Here is a 27,207-nt window from a genome sequence, read left to right as displayed (position 1 = left end):
ATGGTGATTCACCCGACGATTTACCTGCCTTCTGATCGGTGGCAACGATGGAGCCCACGGTCGATCGCTCTAACCATAGGCAAGAAAAGATAGGTGATTTTTTCCCACAGGCTCGCATGAATCCAACGAGTCCTGGTCGTCGTAGTACCTGACCAGCTGGAACAAGGGGCCCTTCTATGCTGAAATCACAACCCAGGTAGCTGAGATAGGTAGGGTAAACAGTGTGCTGATACTGTCGAGGATTTCACTTATGAACCATGCCTAGGCATCAAACAGTACTGTGCCTCGGTGTACGCTTTGAGATGTGCACAAGGATTCGATTGGGGGCATCAAGATGCGCGCTTACTAGGGGATGCATCGGACGTTTGGCCACCATAGTCCCTCTCTCTCTCTCTCTCTCTCCCCTCCCCCGACGCGATGGGAAACATCCAAGCTATACAATTTTTAGCTTCCATTTTATTGTTATATTAAATCAAATTGCTCAAAAAGCAAAAATAAATTGAAATCCATATGGGAGGGAAATAGAAAAAGAAATCCTTAGCAAATCAAAGCAATCTTAGCTACTATCTATTATAAATAAATAAATAAATATAAATAAATAAATAAATATATATATATATATATATATATATTAGTCGTCGTCGTCGGCTTGTTTTTCTTCACTCCAAATCGTCATCAGTTCATTTCTTTCTTTCTCCATCATTACGGTCTGCAGGATCGACCTTCTTCATCTGGTTCCCGAATCGAGGAGGAGGGTGGCGTTTCCGCCGTGGATCTCGTGCGAAAACCCGTGGATCTGAGGTGCCGGCGACCGGATCCGCCCGGGGGGAGCGCGTATTGGCGGCGGCCATGGCATTGACCGGGATGCGAGGGCTCTCCGTCTTCATCAGCGATGTCCGGAATTGCCAGAACAAGGAGCAGGAGCGTCTCCGGGTCGACAAGGAGCTGGGCAACATCCGGACCCGGTTCAAGAACGAGAAGGTCATTTCTCCCCTGCCTCTTTCTTCTTAATATTTGTCAATTCCAAGAAAACTCCTCGTTAGGTGGTTCCAATAACGACTAGATTTTGGATTACTGCTTCCAAGTTGTGCCTGCTTCATCTTTGAAGAATATCATGGTCATTTCAGTTGATGCTTTTATCACAGAAAGCAACCGATTTCGTTGGGTAAGCCATCTTGGTAGTGACCCTTGCTTTAAGCAACGAGAACGTGGTTTTTAAAGTTTCAGCTCCTGTTCTGTTCTTTAGCTGGAAAGATACTGAAAAGCTGTAAGGTCAATGATATTAAAGAAACACAAATTAAAAATGAACCCTGAACCAAATTTAGAGAATATGCTACATAGCAGTTAAGAGTACATTTAATGATTAGGGAAATTACTTTCTTCTTTCACCATCTAGTCTTAGTATTTTAAGCAATATAAATTGTTTTATTTGTAAATTTTGCATAGTATATAATCCTGACATGCCATTCTGCCTGTTGGATTTACCATTTGGAGAGTAAAACATCTATAAGCTTACGAGGATAGAAATTTACTCAATGATAGAAGTAGATGTGCCGTGTTACTCTTGCTAGGAATAAAACAACCAGAGATCAAATTTAGATGTATGGCATCAAGATTTGAACTGCTTTCAGGAAGGGTTTACATGTCAGCTAATTTGGATAGCAAAAAAATAAACATTGCAGATTAAGAAAAAGCTAGCCTTTCAGAACCAGCCAATGTAATAGAGACCATTTGCTTTACATAAGAGATTTGTAAAAGAGAATATATCCAAGAGAAGAAAAAAAAAAGAAGACAACCATTACTAGGAGGAAAACAGGACTTACTGATAGCAATGAACCATTAATAAGAGGAAAACAGGACTTACTGAAAGCAATGAGTGATATTGGAGATTGGGACACATGGAACCCATCATTGGAACTCTCATTTTGCATCCTTCAGTGAATTGCAGTTGAATGCTGAGGTGCTGGCTGATAGCCTTGCTAGCTGGTAGCTGCTAGCTGCTGTAAAGTAATTAAAATGGTATATAAATGAATGCTTGATATTATGAGTGGAGTATGTGTTTGCTGCACCACCGTCATGATTATCTTGGCCATAGATTTGTCTTTTTTTATTCTTGTTTATTCTTTTTTTTTGGTTATTTATGTGCACATCACCAGTATGACCTGCACTGGTGTACTCCCCATATGTTATCTTGGATATAGATTCATGTGTTGGACACCTTTGTTATAGTAGATTTAAAGTATCAAGTATTATGATAACACTAGAAATGCACCTTCTCTTCTAAAGTTTTTTATAGACTTCTAATATTTTCAATTTCTTACAATAATGAAACACAACTGTCATGTAACACAGTATCTCCTCCTACTTATTTTCTAGTGTTTGCAAATGCTGATTGCTTTCGTACTTAGACAATTGAAACAAGTATAGAATAATAATACAAATGTTTCCTTCTTTGACAGGCTTTGACACATTATAAGAAAAAGAAATATGTGTGGAAAATGCTCTACATTTATATGCTAGGCTATGATGTTGATTTTGGACACATGGAAGCTGTTTCTTTAATATCTGCTCCAAAGTATCCAGAAAAGCAGGTAATTTATGTTTTACATGATTGCTGCAGCAAGGTTTTAAGTACCTATCTGACATTGGTTTTGCCAAGCGGTTGGACCGATATAGTACTAGTGTATTAGGCAGTGTACCAATCTATACTGCCCAATGTCACTGGAAGAAATAGCAAAAAAATTAAATATTCACCGGTACCGACTTATATGGCCCTTGGTCGTACTGGTAATATCAGTTGTTACATACTAGTCCAATAAGTATTTGAAACTCTAAAATGCATTGTTATACTTTTTGGTTTTAGTTGTGCATAGATCAGACATGGATTGGAGTGGTGAGAAAAAAAAATGGCCCTCTGTTTAGTGAACTACATAGTCCTTGACAATGTTAAGTGACAAAAAGTATAAAAAGAAGCTAAGATATTATTATTTTTGGCTTTAGAGCTCCACACTAAATTGTCATTGATTTAGTAGATTCCATATATTCTTTTTGAGCTTTATGTTCTTATCATGTTAGTTAATTAATCATTTGGTGATAAGACCATTATTTGTTTGCATTTGACCTGTGTTTTTCTTTGGCATTATATTACCAAATTTTGTCATTTGATCCTTTATCGTACATTGCGAATATTGCTGCAGGTTGGATACATAGTGACATCTTGCTTGCTTACTGAGAACCATGAGTTCCTAAGAATGGTCATAAATACAGTGCGAAATGACATAATTGGTCGAAATGAAACCTTTCAGTGTTTGGCACTGACGATGGTATGACCTTAGCATTCACTATAAGGCACATTCATTTATGCTGCAAGTACCATGATATGACTATTTATTTATAATAAATTGAATTTCTTTCATTTATTGCTTAATCTTCCATGTACATCTATCTTTCATGTATTAAAGTCATGGTTCAATTGTGTGTATTTATTGAACACTTATAATCTACTTCTCTTTTCTTAACATTCTACTGATGTTACTGACAAGCAATTGATACAATGATTTTATTGTTGAAATGTTGTACATGTGATATTTTTGGTGTGTATCTATCAACAAAGTTAAATTGTGCTTCTTTTGTCATGCAAGCATATTTTGGTCATTCCTATAGGCATTTTGGGAGATGAAAGGCATCCACTGATGTTGCGTGCAGCAAGATATTTACTTAAACAAGCTTAATTAGGACTATTTACTAGCGTAGTTAAAGATGCTAGGTGCCAAAATGCCCAAGGTGCTCACCTGAGTGAAGTGAGCTGCTGGTCGCTGAGAGAGTGGCGGGGGGGTGGGGGTGGCTACGGTGGTGGAGGGAGGATTATATATGTTTTTCTATTCCTCTCTTTCTCTCTCTCTCTCTCTCTCTCTCTCTCTCTCTCTTTCTGGGGGCTTTAGGGTGGGTTTTCTTTTTTGATACTATTAGTTCCTGTTCTGAGTAGCATATATGAGCAAGGCCAATTGACACATTGTCAGTTCCCATTGACAATTCAAGCTTGTTATTTGAAGTTTTGAACTGCATTTTTTTTGGTGTCAGGGGAAGCTTAAATTCTAGTTTGCTCTTATATATTCATAGAGGATAGAGGTAATTATGACTTGGAGGCCAATTCAAGTAAACATTTATACATTGTTCGAGGTCTAAACAATATCCAGATTCACTTTGACTTATTATTTTTGTATCAAGTGATAGATTGATGGGCTACCGAGAGATTTTGATGATGTAGTAGGGGAACTAGATTGTTAACGACACAGAACTACATGATGAGTAATGATAGACTCAGGAAATAGTTCCCTTGGCAAAATGTAATGTATCAAAATGAACTGCATCCACAAGAATATTCTATGAAATGTAAGTAATTATATTCCTAATCTACCATAAGAACTACAAAGGGAACACATTCAGGCATGCGATACTCATTAACCATAGTAGATATTGATAGAAGAGTGTAATGACTTTTTGTTCCCTAGATATATCTACATGTATAGATATTTTCTTTGTGATGCAATGTTTCAAAAATCATGCTTGCTTTAGACTTGTCTTTTGAAGACCTGCATGGTTATACATATGTGCAATAAATATCATACCTTGGATATCTGACTTTCTTGTAGTAAATTTGTCAGCCCTTGGTACTGGATAATTATTAGGCTACTAATGTAACCTGGATTTAGGTTAGTTGCCAGTTAATGATAAGTCTACTGAATCCAACTTAGACTTAGGATCCTATTATATACTTCTGATGCTACTTTTACTATCTTTCATGTATTTTGGGAGGATTATCATGATACTTTTAAGTTAGAGTTAGTTGGGACTTAATATATTCTATTACGAGTTAATTCTTGGTTAGGATGGGAGTCCACTAAAGAGAGGTCCACCCAAGGTTTTTAATTTCGATGTGTACTGCCTGGTATGGGTGGTATGTATCGATCTGAGAGCTTCTTGGCATGCGGATTGCCCGCTATCAAGCGGTACCAAAGTTTTAACCCCGTATTGGGCAATACGGTGCTGTATTGGGTGGTAATGGTCGAAATCGATCGTTACCGACCTGTATTGGGTTTCAAAAGACCAAATTGACTGTTGGAGGCAACCTAAAGGGTTTCTAAACCCTTTCCTCCCTCCTCTTTCAATTCATTTCACTCTCACAATCTCTTAAACTCTCTTAAACTCTTTTTCATTAATAATATCTCTCTTATTCTCATATTTTCACTCTTCTAAACTCAATAAAGCAACGATTTATGGATTGGATCAAATTTAGGAGGTTATTTTGGAAAGATTAAGAGGAAGAACTTTTAAATCAAAAGATATATCCGGAACAGATCAAAATTGTGAACCTTGCACAAGGCAACTCCTAAGAGCTCGAAAAAGATATGTGGCACTATTCTTACCTAATTTACATTATTTTTGTTAAAACTATACTAAATGTATATTTATTTTTAACTTAAAAACCCTATCCTAATTTTTTTTCTATTTCTCATAATTTTTTGGAGGGTTTTCAGCCATGTTTTTAATCTCGTACCGTGTCGGTGTACCGAGCTTTGCTTGGTATGGTACCGAGCGATATGCCTAAAAAAATATAAAAATCAATTTTAGCCTCGTCGTTGTCGCCTCCTCCTTTTCCTCGTCCTTCTCCTCGTCGTCTTGGCTGCGGCCTTCGACGTCAAGGAGGTGGGGAGAAGAAAGGCGACATTGGAAGGTTCTCCGTGCGGCGGTAGTGGATGAAGGAGATCGTTCGGAACTTCGGAGATGAAGAAGGTCGAGGTCTTCGTTGCCTTCCTCACGGTTGCCTCTTCCGTTGCTCTCACTATCGCCTCCCTTGATCCTTGCACCTACAGCTCCTCTAAAGAGGTACAACTCTCCTTGCTGTTATCTCCTGGATTGGGATCATCGAGGGAGGGCGGTGCCGGATCGGGATCAAGAAAGGGCGTGGAAGACAAGTTCGCGCCGAGGTTCGACGGGCTCAGGTTCATCGAGACGTTGGTGACGGCGCATCGGTGACTCCGCGATCCTCTTTCTCGATGCTTCTCCCTCTTTCTCGATGCTTCTTCCTCTTATTCAATGCTTTTCCCTCTTCTTCCTCTCCCCGCCTCACCGCAGCCAAATGCTTGATACCGATCCGGTAGCGGGCGGCCCACGTGCTAGTCAACTAGCGGATCGGTAAGTACCGCCCGTACTGGGCGATATGGAACGATATTAAAAACCTTGGTTTTTAGCTCATTTTGGGCATACCGTCGGTATGCCTCGGTACGTATCGTATCGAGAAAGGCTCGGTATATCACTATGGACTGAAATTGTGAACCTTGGGTCCACCGATCTGTCACGAACGGTCTTCGTGCACCCACAACAACTTCGTTAAACGAATCGTTCGTCGCTTTTGCATGCTTGTACCGAGACATGGCAACATATTTTGCCTTAGTTTTGTGTGTTTTTGCTTATAAAAATGCATATTCGAACAGGTTGCAGCGCTGCAGCCTGATCGCTCGCTGTGTCAGGCCGAATTGCTCAAAACAACTCTGTTTTCGCGTGCCACGGCTTGTTTTCTACAAGTCGTAGTTGCGCGCGAAACGTCAGCCATCTCAACACCCTGGAACCCCCCGGGTGGCACAGGGCTGGATGGGGCTTCAGTATATTATTGGGCATTGAAAAACTCTTTATAAGTTCGCATGTTAACTTGGCGGGAACTTTTTTTCATGCCTGGCACCCGGTGAGCATTGTTTGTGGACTTGCAACTATTCGTTCTACCTTCTAAAGTCATTGTTTTCCTCCTTCCTCTTTTTTCTCCTGTGCACACAAGGTGCTTGCTGAATTGCTTATAAAGCTTCTCTCTTTGCGAGACGTCGGGACTTGTCCGTTGCTCATTTTCAACCTAATCAACTTTCTGTTTTACAGGTCCATCGGGACCTTTACGAGGTTGCAAGTAGGCTGACCCTTTACGGACGCATATGTCGCAAGGGCACCTCATGACTTAGGCAATCCCAGCTAAGTCCGAGAAGTTGGCGCAAGGGTGCTTCGTGACTTAGGCAACCCAAGCAGTGATTTAAAAAGCGCTAGGCGCCAAAATGCACTAAGGTCCAAAAACGCCCGAGGCGCTAGGCACTCGCCCGAGCGAAGCGAGGTACTAAAATATAAAAATATATACTAGAATTAATAAATATAATTATTTAAAATTTTAAATAAAAATATGCTATTAAATTAAAAAAATTAACAATATTAAAATTAAAATAATATATTATTAATCTAATAAATACAAATACTATTATTAGTATACTGTTAACAGTATATAGAAGGAGAAGAAGGAAGAGGAGTGTAAGGAGGTGCTGACTGAGAAAAGAGGAAGCGGCAGCGGGAGCGGCGACAGTGGGAGCGGGAGCAGGAGCGGCGACAGCGGTAGTGAGCAGCGACAGCGGCGAGCAGCGGGAGCGGCATCGGCAACGAGTAGGGTTAAGGTTGGGCAGCGATAGCTGATATCGATTTTAGTTGGTTCGATTGAATCAACTAACCATTGGAGACCGAACCAGACCTAAAATCCTGGTTCGGTCGCCTAGTTTAACCTAGGCGCTCGCCCGAAGCGCATAGCGCCTGGGCTCGGGCGAGTGCCAAGGCGGCGCCTCTTTGAAGTGCGCCACCTGGAAGTGAAGCGAGGCGCTCGAGCCTCGCCTCGCCTTGCCTCGCCCGAGCGCCTAGGCGAGCGCCCGAGCGCCTTTTTAAATCACTAAAACCAAGCTAAGTTCGCGTCTTGGTCGCAAGGGTGCCTCATGACTTAGGTAATTCCAGTTAAGTCCGTAACATTGTGGTATCAGAGCGGGCAAGCAATTCGAGCAAGCAGCGAAGGAACTTCGCAATTTCGCCATAGCAAAGCATCGTGGCGAATTATGCAAGGCGGGGCAAGCCGGGCCTTTGCCCCAAGTAGTCGCAGGTGGGCTGCAAGTGCAAACTCACTCTCATGTTGTTGGAGCCGCTTTGGAGTATTGTGGCAGTGAGCATAATGAGCGAGAAGTTGGCTACTCTCCGCGAGTGGATGAGGCGCAATCTGAAGCGCCAATCGGGAAAAAAGAGCTATAAGGAGAGACTCACACCGGTGGAAACTCGCTTGGACGTTCTTGAAGCGAGCTTGGAGGAACTCTACCAAGGTCAACGAAGGCTTCTTGGGATAGAGAGCTCGCAAGAAGAAGTCGAATCCCGAATCGACAAAGTCGAGGCACTAGTCAATCGACTGTCGGACGACACCAAAGACTCCGTGTAACATCTGCAGGAAGTCATGGCAGAACTCACTTCTAGGGTGACCATGCTCATAAGGGCACTGAATGCAGGAGGAAGCAACACCCGCGTTGCGCCGCCACAAAACTTGAGGGCACCCGAGCCGCATTGTTACGGAGGTGCCAAAGATGCTAAAGAGCTCGAGAATTTCCTGTTTGATATGGAACAATACTTTCGAGCTATGAGGCCTGATTATGAAGAAACCAAAGTTTCTATAACAACCATGCGGAGATGCAAAACTTTGGTGGTGGTTGGGAGGAGATCCAACAAGGTCGGTGTCGAGTGGACACATGGGAGGACTTGAAGCGGGAGTTGAGAACTTAGTTCCTACCGGAGAACACAAAGTTCGTCGTAAGAAGGAAGTTGAGACAACTTCGCCAAAATACTTTCATTCGAGACTATGTGAAGCAATTTTCTACACTAATGCTGAACATACAGGACATGTCCGAAAAGGATAATTTGTTCAGCTTCCTCGACGGTCTGAAGTCATAGGCTCAACAAGAACTGCATCGAAAGAATGTCACTGATGTGATCGGGGCACTTGCTGCCGCAGAAAGGCTCACCGACTTTGTTTCCTCTGAGGACCTGGGAAAAAGGAAACAATCTTCAGGAAATCGCCCTTCAAAATATTCTCGAGGGAAGGAGCCCGGAGGCGAACAAAGGAAGAAGAGTTCCCACAGAGGGCCAAGCTCAAAAGGCAAGGCCCTGAAACCTAGCGGATGCTTCTTGTACGGAGGGCTGCACATGGTGAGGGAGTGCCCACAAAAACATGCACTCAATGCTTTAACAGTTTCCATCTATCCTCTTTTGAGTCCCAATTGTAATGAGCCACGGAGCTTGGTGCTTCCTTCAATTTTTTTATGATCTTACTAGTCTTCGGATCTTCCTGCCATTCCCTCTTAATATCCTTAGGGAAGTTGCTAGTCGAAAGTGAAATGACCGAAAATTCTGCTTGCTTGGGTAGCCGTAAAAGCGCATCTGCAACAACATTCTATTTCATCTTTTTATAAGTTATTTCATAATCATATCCAAGAAGCTTTGTTACTTATTTTTGTTGCTTGGGGGAAGATATCTTCTGCTCTAAGAAATATTTTAGGCTTTTATGGTCGATCTTGCTTTGAAAGTGTCGCTCGATCAAGTACGATCTCCATTTGGCCATCGCATGCACAATCGTGAGCATCTCCTTGTTGTAAATAGTCATCTTGAGATGGGAAGGAGATAATGCCTTACTGATATAAGTGAGGGGGCGGCCATCTTGCACTAGTACAGCACCAATTCCGACTCCGGAGGCATCGGCTTCAATAACAAAAGTCTTGTCGAAGTCGGGTAGCGCTAGTATGGGTGTTGTCGTCCTTGCGACCTTAAGTTCGTCGAAGGTGGTGGTGGCTTTGTCCGACCATTGGAAAGCATCTTTTTTCAGCAAGGTAGTAAGGGGTGCATTGATTTTTTCATAGTTTTTCACGAACTTACAGTAGTAGCCTATTAAACCCAGAAAGCCATGTAGCAATTTTATGTTCCTCGGGGTCGGCCAGTTTTGCATTGCTTCAATTATGGAGGGGTCTACCGCCACACCTTCCTCTGATATGATATGCCCAAGATATTCCACATTCTGTTGAAGAAAGCAAAAATTCGTAGTGGTCGTTGTGTATTTGAAAGGTGGTTTTCGGTATGTCTTCTTCGCACAGTAGTATTTGATGATACCCGGATCGAAGGTCCAGCTTTGTGAAGATTCGTGCTCCCTTTCATCCAGCAATTCATCTACTACTGGAATAGGGTATTTGTCCTTTACGGTGATGTCATTTAAAGCTCTGTAGTCGATGCACATACACCAAGTTCCATCCTTCTTACGTACAAATAACACTGATGAGGAATAGGGGCTGCAACTTGGCCGAACCACCCCTGTTTCAAGTATTTCCTTTACGATCTTTTCAATTTCATTCTTCTGGAGGTGAGGATATCGGTACGGCCGAGTGTTCACTGGTGGCTTGCCCGGAAGGATTAGAATCCGATGGTCATGTTGCCGCGTAGGAGGAAGACCGCGCGGCTCAGCAAAAATGTCGGCAAATTCAGCAAGCAATTGGGCGAGATTTTGATCTTCAATTTCTATTTTCTTTCTCCTCCCTCTTGATGATCATAAGGCCATGCTCAGAATTGAATGGTTGACCTCTTGCTTTGAGACCAGGTGTTAGAACCCTTGCAGATTCTAAACTTGGGGTTGATCTCTTTTGGGGATCGACCTCCTTGGAACTCTATAGGGGTTCCTCCCTCCAAGTTGCTGCTCAAAGGCTACAGAAAAGATTCATCTATCGCTTTTGAAAAGAGGAGGAATACATGACTATTTATAGGGCTTCTAAACCCTAACTCCTATTAGGACTCATACTTCTAACCAACTCCTAATAGGACTCCTACTCAAAATTCCTATTCCTTTATAACTCATAATTCTTCTCTAAGAAACAACTTCCTAACCCTAGCCGGCCTCTTCACCTCTTTAATAGGGGTCGGCTTAGGTAGGTTTTACATGAATGTCCCTCTCAATTAGGACTCTCCTAGCTAGAGTCCTAACATACTCCCAATTATGAGCCCTATTGCAATAGTATGCTCGTTGCATTTGTTCTAAGCTAAATAGTGGTATTTGGTATTAGCTTTATGAAATGAAATGAAATGATTAAGTTATATATATATATATATATATATATATATATATATATATATATATATGTATGTATGTATATTTATATACATACATACATTCATCTAATTTTTGCATATTATTCATTCTAGGTAGGAAATATTGGTGGGAAGGAGTTTTCTGAATCTCTGGCAACTGATGTCCAAAAGCTGCTGGTAAGATTATTGGAATTTCCCCATACTTTTGTTATTAAAGTATGATTAATATTGCTGCTGTATTGTTCATTAGGTTTCAAGCAGCTGCAGACCTCTAGTCAGGAAAAAGGCTGCACTATGCCTTCTACGTCTTTATAGGAAGAACCCTGATGTTGTTAATATTGATGGCTGGTAAGCTTGTGTTGGTCATTGTTAATACATACATGACTTCATTCATATGATCCATTTATATACGAACCCATGTCTACACATGCACATACTTCCACATGTTTGTAGGAATGTATTCTTTTGAGTTTTTTTACATTCACATTCATTTTTAGGTCTGATCGAATGTCACAGCTTCTGGATGAACGTGACTTGGGAGTATTGACATCTGTTATGAGCCTTTTTGTTGCTTTAGTCTCAAATAACATTGAAGCTTATTGGAATTGTCTTCCAAAGTGTGTTAAAATACTGGAGCGGTTGGGTAGAAACCAAGATGTTCCACAAGAATACACCTATCATGGAATCCCATCTCCATGGATTCAGGTATAGTCTGTTCATGCAGTTTTTGTTTTTTATATCAGCTATTTAATTGTGACATGCATCCTTTCCTTTTTTGAAGTTTCCTATTACTTGTTCTGTAAAATGGTTGAGACCTGTTGTCCGACTATTTCATTAATATGATTGAAATTCACAAGTCTGATGCCTACTATATTGCTTTTCAATTATATTTCTGCTTCTTTGCCACAATTATTCTGTTCACCTCTTAACACACTTGTTGAGTCTTAAACATGAGATGTATTATTATTTTGACATCATCCTTTCTTTCAAGTTCATTTGAGAATTTGTGTTCGTGTCAGTGATGCCTGAAAACTGGTTTGCTGTTGCGATAAATCAGTAGCTGATCAAGTTAGACTGTTAGACCTGATCCTTAGATGAACCTGTGAATGATGTATTGTGTGACTGTTAAACTGCAAGGTTCACCATATCACGGCATACCGCCTGGTACCGGGCGGTATGTACTAGTCCAATAGGAGATCGGTATGAGCGGTACATACTAGTCTGTTGGTATACTCCATTGTATTGTGTAGGTACATACTGTACCGACGGTCAGTAGATATACTGGTACGGACTAGTAAGGCAAACTATGTTAAACTGAACCTTCATTGTTAATTAATCTTGCATTTGATCTTGAAGCTATTGGATCCTATTTGGATGGATCCAAACAAAGTGGATTCAACCCGCCAAGAACTACGTCAAGCATGAGGCAGACCTGTTGATTCTAGGCAAGCCAACATATGTCAGTCCTCAATTCTATGCTGAAAATTGAAAGTTGACAATCCTAGTGTGAATTCACAAACAAATGGCTCTAGGCATACTGAAATCATCAACTGTTCATTAGTGCATCATAATATATTTTAAGATGTCTTTATGTATCATGCCGCACTACTATATTCTGTTATGTAAAATAAAAAGCGCATCAGGATTGCCACCTGTCCACCAAGCACACACCTCTTTGGTTTTATTCTTGTTCTTTAAGGGAGATAAACAAAATATAAATAAGGATTAGTTTTCTTCATATTGGTTAATCATACTCTCATATCCCTGTTTTATTTGTATTTTGAAAATATCTTTGCAATGAAGGATTGTCTAAACTTATAGTTTGTATAAGATCAAAGAGCTTTGTGTTTTAAGAAGACCATCAAAGGGCTTTGTTTTTTCTTGATTTGCATACTGCGTAGATCAGTTCTCTAATTCGTTTGCCAAACTGTACAAATATTAAATTACTGATTAGAGAATGAGTTCAAATTCAGCATCAGTGGGAGGAAAACTTAGATGTCAATGATGGCAATAATTTTAGGTTTTAATTGATCAAGTGCTGGAGATGATTTGATCAAATTATTTATGGCCATCTAAGAAAAGTAAAAGGAATTTCTGAAGAAGAGCTTTGTTTAATGTGTAAAAGGAAAATTATTTATGGCCATTTAAGAAGTGCTTTGTCTAGGAAAACTTAGATGTCAACATGCCATTATTCTTTTGACCAATCTTCATGTGATGCAGGTTAAGACAATGAGGGCTCTTCAGTATTTTCCAACCATTGAGGACCCAAATACCAGAAGAGCTTTGTTTGAAGTATGACTGCTTTTGGCATAGGGCATGATGTGACATGTTCAATTAATGTTGTTTTCTGATGATTCAGTTTGTTCTGTGTAGGTTCTTCAACGTATTCTAATGGGCACTGATGTTGTAAAAAATGTCAACAAAAACAATGCAGCACATGCCATTCTTTTTGAAGCCTTAGCTCTTGTGAGTTTTCTTCTTAAAATTTAATGCAAATGTTGTGAAGTGGATGATTGACATTGTTCATAATTTAAATTTAATGCAAGTAGCATACCATATGATCATACGTTATCTACAAGATAGAGTTCAGCATCTCTCAAGTTATTTTACATTATTTTTATGAGATAACTGTTCTTATTTCCATTGATAACTTTTGCATCTTCAATGATCTTTAGTTGTAAAAAAGCTTTCTTGAATTACATAAATCCAAAGACCTATAAATTGTCAATTAAGATGTTTATTATCTCACATAAGTCTACAATGATAATGCTTGCTTTTCTTTTTTGCTCTGGAACTGCAATCTCTAAACAACTGCTTAGAGATACACTTGTCGTGGCTATTTCACTTATAGATGTGATGTATTAATCATGTATTGGACTTTGTGTATGTAGTTAGATATTTTCGACTGTAATCTGTGTGATCTGGTACTCCAAATCAAGGCATATAGTTTCGAATAATACCGCCTGTACTGGTCCATCAATTGATCGATACACGATATATATATATATATATATATATATATATATATATGTGTGTGTGTGTGTGTGTGTGTGTGTGTTATACTGAGCGTTATACCGAATGGTATACCGTTCAGTATACAGTATCGTACCGTACCGAGCGAATATCGAAACGTTGGTATGATACGATATTTCAAACTTTGCTTCAGATGTTCAGATGGTTGGTGAATTATTCGCACCAGTTACTGTTGTCTTTAGCTTAAGTTTATTACTCCTTGTTTCTTGCTTCAGCTTTTTTTTATAGTTTAATTAGCTTCATTTTTATAAGCTTCACTCTTTATATATAAACCTATGTTTCTTTTATCAAAGATTACATGATTCGAGCATCTTTGAGCAGTTCTCAGTGTATGTTTTATGGTAATATGATCTAATAATTGCAATACTAGATATATTTGATGTGGCAATCCAGTAGTAATATCACTACCCTCTTGGTCCATATTACAGGTTGTGCATCTTGATGCTGAAAAGGAGATGATGTCTCAGTGTGTGGCTTTGCTTGGAAAATTTGTTGCTGTTCGTGAACCAAACATTCGATATCTTGGTCTGGTAGGTGTTTGGAGTAGTTCTATTAAGATTAATTGAGTTGATGGTCGCTCTTGTATAATTAGTGATGTATGATGGAACTTCATAGATTGTTCAGTGTCATAGACCTTCAATAGTGAGGGCCATGAGAACTAAACCTCCTCTTTTATATGCATGCGGAACATACTCAACTGTTGGTTATTTAATAAAACTTGATTACATTCTCTCAGAGAACGTCTTAATATTTGGCACAGGAGAACATGACGAGGATGCTGTTGGTCTCAGATGTGCAGGATATTATCAAAAGCCATCAAGCACAAATAATTATTTCACTGAAAGATCCTGATATCAGGTAACGTCGTGTTCGGGGATTAATGTCTACGGTGGTGCACAAGCATTTGACCTAGATTAATGTCTATGTAGGGGTTCATCCCTACATAGACATTTGACATTTGACCTATCCTGATAGAAGTTCTAGTTCAAATAATTGCTGTGGTGGTGCACAAGCATTTGACCTAGATTAATGTCTATGTAGGGCTTCATCCCTCATGTTATTGAGAAACGAAACATTCTAAGTTTACTATTAAAGTTGAAACTGATATGTCATGTAATTCGTATCTGGGTGATAACCATTTAGTACTATTTCATCAATATGATACCTTGATTCATGTCTGATGCTGATGGAAACTTTGGCCTGTTTTAATATGACTCATGATTATGCTTTGTCCTCTACTAATCTTTTAAGATAATTGAGTCACACTAGGACTATATGTGTTGGATCTGGAACAGGCTCTGATCTGACAGCTAGCTTAAATGTGTTGGACCTAGACTGGGCTCTGATCTGACAGCTAGCCGGATAATAGTAAGAAGTTGCTGGATCAAAATTTTAATGCATGTCCTATGCAGGTGAGATTCGAAGCTCTGAACTGGTCTGTCAATACGAGACAAAGAGGAAGTGGGCTGTGCTCAAAACCTAGAAGAAGGGCGTGGAAGATATAGAGGGAGGAGAGGACAAAGGGAGAGGTTGAGAGCAATATGGGGGGTTCCTCGAGATTTGAGGAATTGATGACGGTGCTCTCCTTCAGTTCGCCTTAGATGCTGCAACCATGTCATGGTCATTGCATCCGTTGAATGGAGATAGGCTGAGACTGAGTGGTGGAGAGGGGGAGGTGGATGCACATATGATGTTGCATGACAAGGAGGGAGGAGCTATGAGGAAAAAGAGGGGGAGGAGATGTGGGGGTGGAGCATTTGGAAAAGGATAAATGAGTTGGTGATTTTGGGCCATCTGGAAGGTTTAGAAGGGGTAGGACAGAGTTGAAGATGATGGGTGAGATATAGAGATAGAGGTAGATAGATAGCATTGCCAGGTCACTCTGGATATGAACTGAATCAGATTAGCTGGATCTTACTGGATCAGAGTCAAGCCACTGGGACCCCTAAGTGACACTTGTTCTTGCAAGTTTACTATGGAATATATTCGACAGTGTTTGAAGTAGCAGACTGGAAGGTTTCAATATGGACCATAGTGAAACTGAATAAGGAATATAATGAAGACTACATTATCGACAACTTCATTGCCACGTCTACATCTTAAGGCAGAAGAAACACAGCTGATGTTGGTCCTTTTGAGTTTGGAATTTTGGAAAAATCTTGAGATTTTCTTCTTAATAAAAATTCATTCATTTCTGGTCTGGGATGAGGACTGAAGTACCCAAAGACAAGACCTGAAATCAATCATAAGTATTTTTTCTATATGCATCCGGAAGTAATCTGGAATTATGTTGTTTTCTCCACATGGATCTAGTTATGTAAATGCATGGCATTCTAGATATGTAAATGAAGCCCATCTTAGAGCTAAATGGTGATTCCTATGTCCAACCACACCAGTGGGCTAATAAGGCTTCTGTTTCATTTCTTTCATGGAGAAACTGCAACTGGATTGCCGAAGCAGTAAGATAGGTGTGTTAGGGGAAGAATAGATGACTTAATTAGCTAGCAAGAGTATATCAGTTGTAACCATATAGAACAAATACTCCAGTTTAAGATACTGAGAAAGAGAACAAATGGTCTATTTGTATCTCTTGTATATTTTTTGTAGTTCAGCTAAGAAATAAAATTTTACTTGCCCCAAATAAATCATTATGTGTTGCAGTTCAGAAGCCAATAGCAACACAAGCCACATTTTGATCGTAAGATTTTGGAATGTGTTCTAAGTAGTGCATTTGGGTTTCTGTTTGAAAGTGACTCTTCTTTTAGGGTCTTTTCCTTCTTATATATTGCATGAGCATGTTCTGTTTCTTGGTTATTCTGTTTCTTGCTGTTTGAGCAGTTAAATTTTCTACGGATATAATATTTTCCTTTATAAAAGTGGTTGTGTTAGTTTGATTATGGTTATTGGTGATCACTATGAATTCCTCATATGTCTGCAATTATTCCAGTATTAGAAGACGTGCTCTTGATCTACTATATGGTATGTGCGATGTAACAAATGCTAAGGATATAGTTGAAGAGTTATTGCAGGTACAAGTGAATCTTGTGATTTCAGACCTTTAATATCTTGCACTAACAAGGACAAACTCAATCATGAATTCTAATAAGTTGTTTATCATCTTTCTTCAGTATCTTAACACAGCAGATTTTGCTATGCGAGAAGAACTGGCACTCAAGGCTGCAATTCTAGCAGAGAAATTTGCTCCAGATCTATCATGGTATTCTTATCAGCTTCTACATCAATTTCACATCATTTGTAGTGACATTTTTCAAATGTGAACATGTATTAACGCAATAAGATATTTAGAACTCCAAATGAGGTATCACTGAAGCACTGTATGGTTGCTGATTCTTATCAGATCTTTATAATTTTGACATAGTTTTATATTCTATTTTTGGGTCCAATAACGTGACACAAATATTTGAAACATAACTGATGCAGTTTGGTTTGACAAGCAGTTAAATATAGAGGTGAGGCATCAAGAATAGAGAATACATAGTTTTATATTCTATTTTTGGGTCTAATAATGTGACACAAATATATGAAACATAACTGATACAGTTTGGATTAACAAGCAGTTAAATATAGAGGTGAGGCATCAAGAATAGAGAATACAGAGCATATGTTGTTATCAGTAACCATATTAATTGTTCAACCTTATCTTGTAATTTTGACCAAGAAACTAGTTTGAGCATTTTTCTCTCCGAACATAAAGGATATATCATTTTCAGTTGAAGCATTGTTCATATGATATAATGTGGCTTAAAAAGTATGCAATTACAAAAGTTGGATTAAATGAAGGGCTCTTTGGATTTCTGATTCAGCCAGTGCCCATCTTACCTGAAAGGGTCAGCTTGCTTTTGTTCTTGCATTGAGTTTTCACAAAGATTATGCTTAAGCACATATGTTCTTTTTTGTTAACGTACCATAGGGTAAAAAGTTGTTGCAATACTACAATATATTATTCATATTCTATTACTTGGAAAATCGGGAAGTATTTCTGTCTTCTTAGTCAAGCTGCTGATTCTGGCTTTTGCAAGCTATTTGAGAAATTTAAAATTTCTTCATTACGATTGGTAGTCATGAGGAAGCCTCCTCTGATATAGCTAAATTTGCTTTCTTGAACAGCAATTCTGTTTGACAGCATTAACTCCACTCCGACCATTATCATACTTATTCAGTCAATGCATTTGCTCACCTGCCTGCATTTGGTGAACTAGTTCTGATGACATGTGTGTAGTTTTCTTATCTTGCATTGTAGGATGGCTTCAGTACTTTCGATGTATACTGCAATCTGCAGTACCAATCCTAATTCAACATAATATTTCAGGATACATCTTACCTCTCTTTCTATTCACTTAAAAAACTAAATCATATTTAGTAGTAGACTCTAGGAGCAGCAGCATCAGGGTTCTTTATGCATGCGGTCTTTGCATTTTAGATTCAACATAAATATTACTGTTTAAAAATGTCATACATAATTTTGTTTAGAATGTTTGTGAGACTTTATATTTAAGTTGCAAGAACAAAGATTCCATAAGACACTATATGGTATTTTGCATTACAAAGAGAAGGCTTCATCTTTGATGAAAGTTTGGTAAATTGATTAGAGAGGAATTCGCTAGAGTGCATACAAAATAATCCTTCCAAGTTTTCAAAAAAAACATGAGAAAAGGTTGGCATAATTTTCTTTATAGAAGAAGGTTTATGATATGGGATATAAGTTGCAAGAAAGAAATTTTGTACATAGAAAAGGTTTATGAGACAAGATATAAGTTGCAAGAAATAAATTTTGTCAATAGAAAAGGTTTGTGAGACAAGATATAAGTTGCAAGAGAGAAAATTTTCACTTCAATAAGGTACTTCTAATGGCAAGGAGCAGGCTTCAATCCTTTAAAAGATTTGGCATATCAGTTCATGTCTATAGAGATCTTCTGTTGTGCTTAAAAGATCATCTTGTTTGGTATCCGGTGGTTCTCTACTGTCCTGGAAGTAGCAAACTCCTAATTTCTATGTTTTTCTTCATAACTTTGTCTTATTCTTAGTGTCCATGAGAGATAATTGCAGTAAAAGTTTATTGAAAAATATAGAAGTAACAATTCACCATAATCTCAGTTTTTTCTCAAATTCCAGACATGTTGGCGGTATCTCTAGTTTCTAATCCTTCTTTTCTTGTAGGTATGTTGATGTTATTCTTCAGTTGATTGATAAAGCAGGAGACTTTGTTAGTGATGATATATGGTATCGTGTGGTTCAGTTTGTCACCAACAATGAGGACCTACAGGTTTTACACTATGTCTCACTGGTGCTGATGATTTCTCTTGATAGACCTTTTTTTGTATTCTCATTTACGTCTCTTATATTGTGATACGTTACAGCCCTATGCAGCAACAAAAGCAAGAGAGTATCTTGAGAAGCCAGTTTTGCACGAGACAATGGTCAAGGTGTTTGTCTTGTTCTGATTTGTGTTTTCAATCCTAATCTAGAAGTTCAAAAGAAGAACCGACAGCATTTTGTTGGAAAAAATTGGTCTTTATTGATGACTTATAATCATGTTAGCTATAGTGTTACTATAAAAATTCAAGGAATTAGAATAATTTCAAGCTACCTAACTTGACTTATAAAAGCTTCTTCCACATGGGAAACATCTTGATGATTTTATTTACCATAACGTGCTTCGTATTCAACAAATCTGTTACAAGTATACTTGTTTTTTTTATATGCTTTATACCATTGTTTTATCCTTGCAGTAAGGGATAGGAATCAAAACAATTGAAGTATCTATTTGATTTGAGAGAGTGGATAATACTGTAAAAGAAGCTATTGTTACTAATTATCTGAAGTCAGCTACACAAATCCTTTTCTTCTATTGAGAGCTGCTAATGGCAGTATCATTACTTAAACCAGTGGGTATCAAATCCTCTGTTATTGTTTGAACAAAGCCCTCCTTTGTCTTCCTCTAATTCTCTGGTATCACTAATCTGTTGAGACACATCTTTCTTCACCGACCTACCTTGTTTAGAGTGAGCTTTAGTTCATTACATGAATGTGTTGGCTAATTAGAATGGGACATTATGACATGATCAGATTCTTTTTCATGACCTGAGACCATATCAATGTATCTAAATTCCTGGATGTGATATTCATATGCAAGTTATCAAATTAGATGGCTATTGTAAAGTTACCGGAAGCATGGTATACTATTTGCATAATTCTTGGCCAACTTTTCATGCATCAGGTTAGTGCTTATTTTCTTGGAGAGTACAGCCATCTTTTGGCTTGAAGAACTGGCTGTACTCCAAAAGAAATCTTCATTATTATTAATGAGAAGCTTCCGACAGTATATCAATGTATCTAAATTCCTGGATGTGATATTTATATGCAAGTTATCAAATTAGATGGCTATTGTAAAGTTACCGGAAGCATGGTATACTATTTGCATAATTCTTGGCCAACTTTTCATGCATCAGGTTAGTGCTTATCTTCTTGGAGAGTACAACCACCTTTTGGCTCGAAGAACTGGCTGTACTCCAAAGGAAATCTTCATTATTATTAATGAGAAGCTTCCGACAGTAACGTAAGCTCACTGATTTTGTTGTTGTTAACTATTGATGTCAATCTCGTATTGTTTTACAAAAGTAAGATTTCTGTCATTTCAGGACAAGTACTGTTGCCATTCTTCTTTCGACATATGCCAAAATCCTGATGCACAACCATCCTCCTGACCCAGAACTACAAGAACAAATTTGGTCAATATTCAGAAAGTGAGAATGATCCTTTTCTTATGGCATGCATTATTTGTTTTTTATAAATTTATTTTTCCTGTAATTTTACTTTGTCATCACCATGAACTGAAAATTTACCATGTTGACCATTTTGGCAAGATATGAGAGTTATATTGATGTTGAAATCCAGCAAAGAGCTGTTGAATATATTGCACTTTGTAATAAGGGGGCAGCTTTGGTGGATGTATTGGCTGAAATGCCCAAGTTTCCAGAACGCCAGGTAGAGGTGTAGACTCTAGTGATTTGCATATGATTGCTTGAACCAGAAGTCAATAGTATTCTGTTTCTTTTTTAACCAGAAGATCCACTGACCATCACTTTCCGGACTAATGTCCTTTTACATTTGTCCAAACTAGTCTGCTTTGCTAAAAAAGGCTGAGGTTGCTGAAGTCGACACTGCAGAGCAAAGTGCAATTAGAATAAGAAGTCAACAACAGACATCAAATGCTCTGGTTGTAACTGATCAACGCCCTACTGAAGGATCCCTGCCAGTCAGCCAGCTTGGCGTTGTTAGGATGCCAAGTGGAAAGATGGTCAGAATGCACCTTTCTTTATTAGTCATTTATGATAAATAGAGCTTCAATAAGTGTTGGCAACATATTCAGGAAGCTAGTACTCAGGATCAAACCAGTTTTCAAGACCAAGGAATGACCAAGGAGAATGGGGTTATCACTGAAGTTGTTCCTCAAGATGTCCCACCGGCAGATCTCCTTGGAGATCTTTTGGGTCCTCTTGCAATAAATGGTTCTCCAGCCACTGCTGTTCCAGTAGAGCAAAGGAACCAAAATCTATTGTCAGTAGTGGAGGCAACTCCCGAAGCAGCTGGATCCTTGGCACTAACCACTGTTGACAATCAGCCAAACTCAATTCAGGTACCATAGAGCAACCTTGTCATCACTTACTCTCTTCAAAGCAAGGTTTTAAATACCAATCAGACTGGTAAATACCTGTTGTTACGCATTGGGGTCCAACCGGGGACCTGTATCAAATCATATTGGTCTGACTCTGTACTACTTGGTACTTATTAATTTTCTTCTCATTGATACAAGGTGGCATATGTCAGTGTACTATTCAATGTTCTGATATTGTATCGCTTGTCTGGATACTGAAACCAGTATCAGTTTGGGATTTAAAGTTTTTGCTTCATACGACAGCTTCCACAGAATTCAATTACATGAATAGTTAATTCATAACTAGGTCTAAACAAGCATTTTCTTTGTTTTCTTGTGCTCATCTTGTAACTGTTAATGTGTTTCTGCAGCCAATTGTGAACATTGCTGAAAGGTTCAATGAACTGTGCTTGAAAGACAGCGGAGTACTGTACGAGGACCCGCACATACAGGTTTCCTGCTAACAACTTAAAATTGAGATGTCAAGAATATATCCAGGGCTAGAAGTAAAGTAATTTTTTTTTGTGGGAATCATTTGCTTGGCTCCATAACTATGAACTCCTTATTTGAAGTAAAAAAAAAATATCTCAGCTTTATAATGAGAAAAGCCTGTACTTCCCGGCATTGAGTAGCTAAATGTTGAACAAGTGATTAATTCTAGCCTGACAGGGTGAACCTTAACAGACTTGCTTGTACATTCGCACATCAAGCAAGTGGATAATTAGTTTGACTTGCAAATGGTCATAAGCTCCAATGAGCTCTTGTTCGTGCCTTATATATTTTAGACAATGCAGTCTTGCAAATTATTTGTGCTCAATTGTTTTTCGTGTTTTCCCCTTTTTACATTTTTATAACTTCTGCCTTTTTTTTTAATCTTAGATCGGAATAAAAGCGGAGTGGCAAGCTCATCATGGGCATATTGTACTTTTCTTGGGAAACAAAAACACTTCACCTCTTGTGTCAGTGCAAGCTCTGATTTTGCCCCCAACCCATTTAAAGATGGAACTTTCCTTGGTACCTGAGACTGTCCCTCCACGAGCTCAGGTCTGAAGTAGTTTAGTATCCATTCTTAAAGTAATAGAGCTTCATGTTTCTTATTTTCTCTTGGTTGTTTCAGGTGCAATGCCCACTTGAATTTGTGAACCTTCGAGCAAGCAGAGATGTTGCTGTCCTTGATTTCTCTTATAAATTTGGAACTGCAATGGTCTGATTTCTCACCTTGAATTTCTGCTTTTTTTGGTATTCCTGACAAGACAATACTTTCTTCAAGAGTTAGTATATTATAACCCATTTCTAATTTTCATTTCAGGTTTATGTCAAACTACGACTTCCGGCTGTGATAAACAAATTTTTGCAACCTATTTCAGTCACTGCTGAAGAATTTTTTGCCCAGTGGAAATCATTGTCAGGACCACCTTTGAAACTTCAAGAAGTGGTATGCTTGCACTTGAAATTGTATTAATTCTTTGTGACCCAATTTTACTGTAAGGTGCTCAACTTGACTTGCATGCTCGTGGTTGGGTACACAAATGCCAAATCAAGACTTCACTAATTATCTGACATGGGTGCATGCTCATACTTCATTCTGTTTGACATAAGTACTTGACAGAAATCAATGATTGTGCATGCATCCTACGCCATGTTGCTGGCATGTTACAAGCACAGGATGTAAGTACTCATCATGTACCATGCCAATGATACATAAACAGCAAGTTTGCGGTACTGTGCTGCATTACACGGACTTCACTGGTAGCACCATGCTGTCCAGCCACAGGAAACAGGGTGATATTTTGTAATTTGTGTAATAGATAGTGAATAAAGATGCTTGTGGTTAACCTCAAACAAAGTGAGTCGCCTTTATCAGTCACTATTAGATCTAGGTGAATACCTGAATTTATAAAGTTATTATACCAAGGTCGTGATAAGAAAGATAAATACATACATTCAGCAATCTGAATGGGCAGCCAAGACCTATGTGATGTAGAAAAGTTTTGCAAAGACAGATATTTAGAAAAGGAAAAAAGAAAGAAATGTGGAAGAGGGCTAGCTAATGGATATAAGAAAAAGATGGAAGAAAGCTGAGGAACTAATGGATGTACAATGGGAAAGAGAGAGAGAGAGAGAGAGAGAGAGAGAGAGAGAGAGAGAGAGAGGAACTAACAGAGCAGACAACTTTAGAATTTACATGGCCCTCTTTACATTTAAATTATTCCATCTAAAACCGGGTGGGAGATATCTTTGTATAGTTAGACTCTTTTCCATTCTGACTTATGATGACTTTATGTTAATATGCAATTATGAGGGCCAAGAAGTCCTCAAGAACATACTTTAATCTTACGAAGCAAAGTAATCTGAAAAGAAAGTGAGGTGTAAATGCTGGTAAGGATCACTAGTATGGTGTAAAAGATAATCATGTTAGTTCTTGAATTTAAAAAGATTCCTAATTTGGCTAAATATTAACTGATCATACCACTTGAGCAAGGGTCCCAATTTGTCGACTATGAAGTTTCTGATAACTCTGGTTAAGCCATTCTGAACATTTGCAGACTATGGAATGAAATCATTTATATGCAAAGTTTTGTAAAGGTTTGATGATACAGTATCTTGATTTATGAAATTGCTTATTGTATAGGCAGTCATTTTGTTTAACTGACAATCAACTAAAACATCTGTTAAAGAAAACTAATCAAAGCAAAACACATCAATCACCTTACATGCGGAAATGTAAACATATATTAAGTTTCAAGTTTGATCAATCCTTACTACCGAAATGATAATGCCATTATTATTAATCTAGCACATTACTGATCCATATTATGATTGTGATTTGCGACAAAGATCATTGTTCCTTGGTATTTAATAATGGCCACTGATGTGCCTGGCCTGATTGATTTATATGAAATGCTTTTCTGTACACGGATGGTTATTAGCTTCTGATATATTGCCTCATTAGCTTTTAGCAGATTGTCAAGCATGATAGTACCGTTTGAAGTGAGTCCTCAGTAGATTATAAACTTTTCTGATAGCAAAACCAAGCAATTGAGGCAGGAAAGATTAGTGACTTCCTTTTCATGCAAGATTTTTTATGTGATTTTTCTCTTTCCCTTCTTTCTAAATTATACATTGAGATGGCGGTTGTTAGATACGTGTACTATGATGAAAATCTTTGGAGCTTTTGTGCAGCTTAGAGGTGTAAAACCTTTATCTCTTCCTGAAATGGCAAACTTGTTTACCAGCCTTCATTTGGCAGTCAACCCTGGAATTGTAAGTTGTCTCCTTTCTTTTGTATCTTCAATTTCATTTGTATATTCAAGATAATAAAATTTTGTTGCCTCCCTCTTCAGGATACAAATCCAAATAATCTGATCGCCTGCACTACCTTCTATTCAGAGAGCACCAGGGCCACGCTTTGCTTGGTAAGGATGATGGTTTTTTGTTTTGTTAATATTGGAACCCATGTCATTTTTTGAACAAAGCTCTATACATGAGTGTGAAGTCTGCTCCTTTGGTTGCAGTAAATTTGAATCAAATACTTTATACGGAAATTTTTTGCTTTGAGATTATCTAGTTCTTACAGTTTTGTCTTAGGCCATTTAACAGTTTCTTGCGGTGAGCTGCTGTTTGTTGTATGTGTCATGTTACGGACATGTTAGTCTTTGTATTTTGCCATTGTCTAACTCAGTCTACCTTTTCGAGGCCTGATGATATACGTTGCAATGATGTTTCTTATGTATTCTTGTCTTTTGGATTTCTGTCGCTTCACTTTTCCATCCACCTTTGTTGCTCTAATTCAACTTCTTTGCGACACTAAATTAATAACAGGATACCTTAACCTAGCTCTGGAAATAATACCATTCAGATTGATATTTTATTACTTGTTATCTCTTGTTTTTTTGTTCATAAAACAAATGCTGGAAAGCTGAAAGTCTCTTTGATTAATTCTGTATTATTATTACTGGCGATGCTCCATAATATCTGAAACTTTTTAGAAGTAGAACATCCAAAAGTTCAGAAACAACTATTCAGTCTATTTGCCTCATCACTGCATTCCGGTCAGACCCATGATTCTCTGAGAAGCCCCATCTGATGTTATCATGCCTCTTATCTTCCAATTATATAAAGTTGAACAGAATATAAAAACTCCATTACTATTACTTTTGTTTCTCAAGCTGATTTAATTGGCAGACTTCATCTAAATCTGGCTCTTTCCTTCATTTTCTTTTAATATTTAATTTTCTTTTCTATTTAGAGGTCAATTCCATTTTCTTAGCTGTTTGTACCTTAGTTTCGTTGCTCTACTTATTTCATATTCCATACATTCACTGTTTGGTCTGATTTTTGTTTTTTACATTTTTCAGATTAGAGTTGAAACAGATCCATCAGACAGAACCCAGCTTCGGATAACTATAGCATCAGGGGATCCAACATTAACGTTTGAGTATGTCTCTCATGTTTTGCCTGCTTTGGTCTCAATTTAGTGGTCTAAGATTGGTATTTCATTTAATAGGTTAAAGGAGCGTATCAAGGAATATTTGGTCAACATCCCCACCCAAACACCATCTGCAGTTGTGGCACCATCACAACCACAATCACCGGTTACACCTGTAGCATATAATGATCCTGGTGCTATGCTTGCAGGATTACTATGAGATCTTAAGCTGTACCATCTGTTTTTCTTTTTCTTTTTTTAATTTATTGTTGTTCATTTAGAATAGAATTTTTTTAGCCCCAGCAAATCTTTATGTATAGAGAACAATGGAGGGCCGTTAAGCGTATGGGCTGGCAGAACAAAGGTGAACTCATTGTGTTTGGTATAATAGCATCCAATGTCAAATTCCTTGGGGCTCCTGCTTTAGGTCCCTTAGTTGAGGTATTGCCATAATATTTTTCCTTTTGTTGTAGAAAGGGGGGATTTTATTTTACTTTATTTTGGTTATAAACCTTTTGGTCTGGGGTCAAATTGTCGGTCTGCAACTCCGCTGGATCATTGGATTCAGTGGCTGGAACTAATCCAGTTGTAAAGTTTTGTTGTGACTTACATCTCATCTTGTACCAGACAGAATCAGGGTAGGGCAAAACATAATAATTATTGGTTTTTCTAGCGGTAACTTGTAGCAATACTATTGTTTTTTTTGTTTTTTGGCTCAGGAATTTGCTAAAACCTATTGCATTTTCTTTGTTGATACATGGCCAGTTTAATCCATACAAGTGTTTTAAGTATTTCTCCAATTGCTTTGTGTTTGTTTTCTTGGGCAGGTGCCTGCAAGTCAACCTGTATAAACCCCCCTAAACCCTATTCCGATGTGGTGGTCAATGCTGCAGTGATCTGATCTGGTTTCTTTCCTAGCAGCATTATGATTCTATGTTGTTCGTTGTCATCTTTGCTTGGCTTGGCTGCTAAGTCACCCCATGTGTGCAAGGCTGAATTCTTCTTCGTTGGGTGGTGTAAGGCAGCACTCCTGCAAGTGGCCTTCACCTCCGCCAGATTGTTCTGATCAAATGAAAGGTAAACTCGTAACGACTAGACTACGGCTACT

General features: G+C 38.4%; 1 protein-coding gene across 3 annotated transcripts; it reads left to right on the top strand.

Annotated features, from left to right (window-relative positions):
- Positions 1-669: 669 nt before the first annotated feature.
- Positions 670-26,778, top strand: LOC135638936 (AP-2 complex subunit alpha-1-like). Of its 3 annotated transcripts, none has more exons than XM_065152542.1 (27): positions 670-981; positions 2,460-2,591; positions 3,198-3,323; positions 11,077-11,139; positions 11,213-11,310; positions 11,460-11,667; positions 13,183-13,254; positions 13,336-13,428; positions 14,424-14,525; positions 14,756-14,853; positions 16,943-17,024; positions 17,124-17,212; positions 19,174-19,279; positions 19,374-19,439; positions 20,466-20,572; positions 20,655-20,759; positions 20,880-21,000; positions 21,137-21,313; positions 21,401-21,652; positions 22,042-22,122; positions 22,550-22,714; positions 22,788-22,874; positions 22,980-23,105; positions 24,854-24,934; positions 25,015-25,086; positions 26,029-26,108; positions 26,178-26,778. In XM_065152542.1, exons 1-27 carry the CDS (start codon positions 850-852, stop codon positions 26,317-26,319), a joined length of 3,063 nt encoding a protein of 1,020 aa, XP_065008614.1. In that variant the 5' UTR covers positions 670-849; the 3' UTR covers positions 26,320-26,778. The 3 variants fall into 3 exon arrangements, with proteins under 3 accessions (XP_065008614.1, XP_065008613.1, XP_065008615.1); XM_065152541.1 differs by having other exon boundaries at positions 21,386-21,652; XM_065152543.1 differs by lacking the exons at positions 670-981; positions 2,460-2,591; positions 3,198-3,323; positions 11,077-11,139 and having other exon boundaries at positions 11,293-11,310; positions 11,479-11,667; positions 21,386-21,652; positions 26,178-26,534.
- The last annotated feature ends 429 nt before the right edge of the window (positions 26,779-27,207 follow it).

Source organism: Musa acuminata, chromosome BXJ3-5, assembly GCF_036884655.1.
Source record: "Musa acuminata AAA Group cultivar baxijiao chromosome BXJ3-5, Cavendish_Baxijiao_AAA, whole genome shotgun sequence".
NCBI classification, from domain to species: Eukaryota; Viridiplantae; Streptophyta; class Magnoliopsida; order Zingiberales; family Musaceae; genus Musa; species Musa acuminata.
Note: the sequence above shows the minus strand (reverse complement) of the source record. Positions and strands in the feature narration are given on the sequence as shown.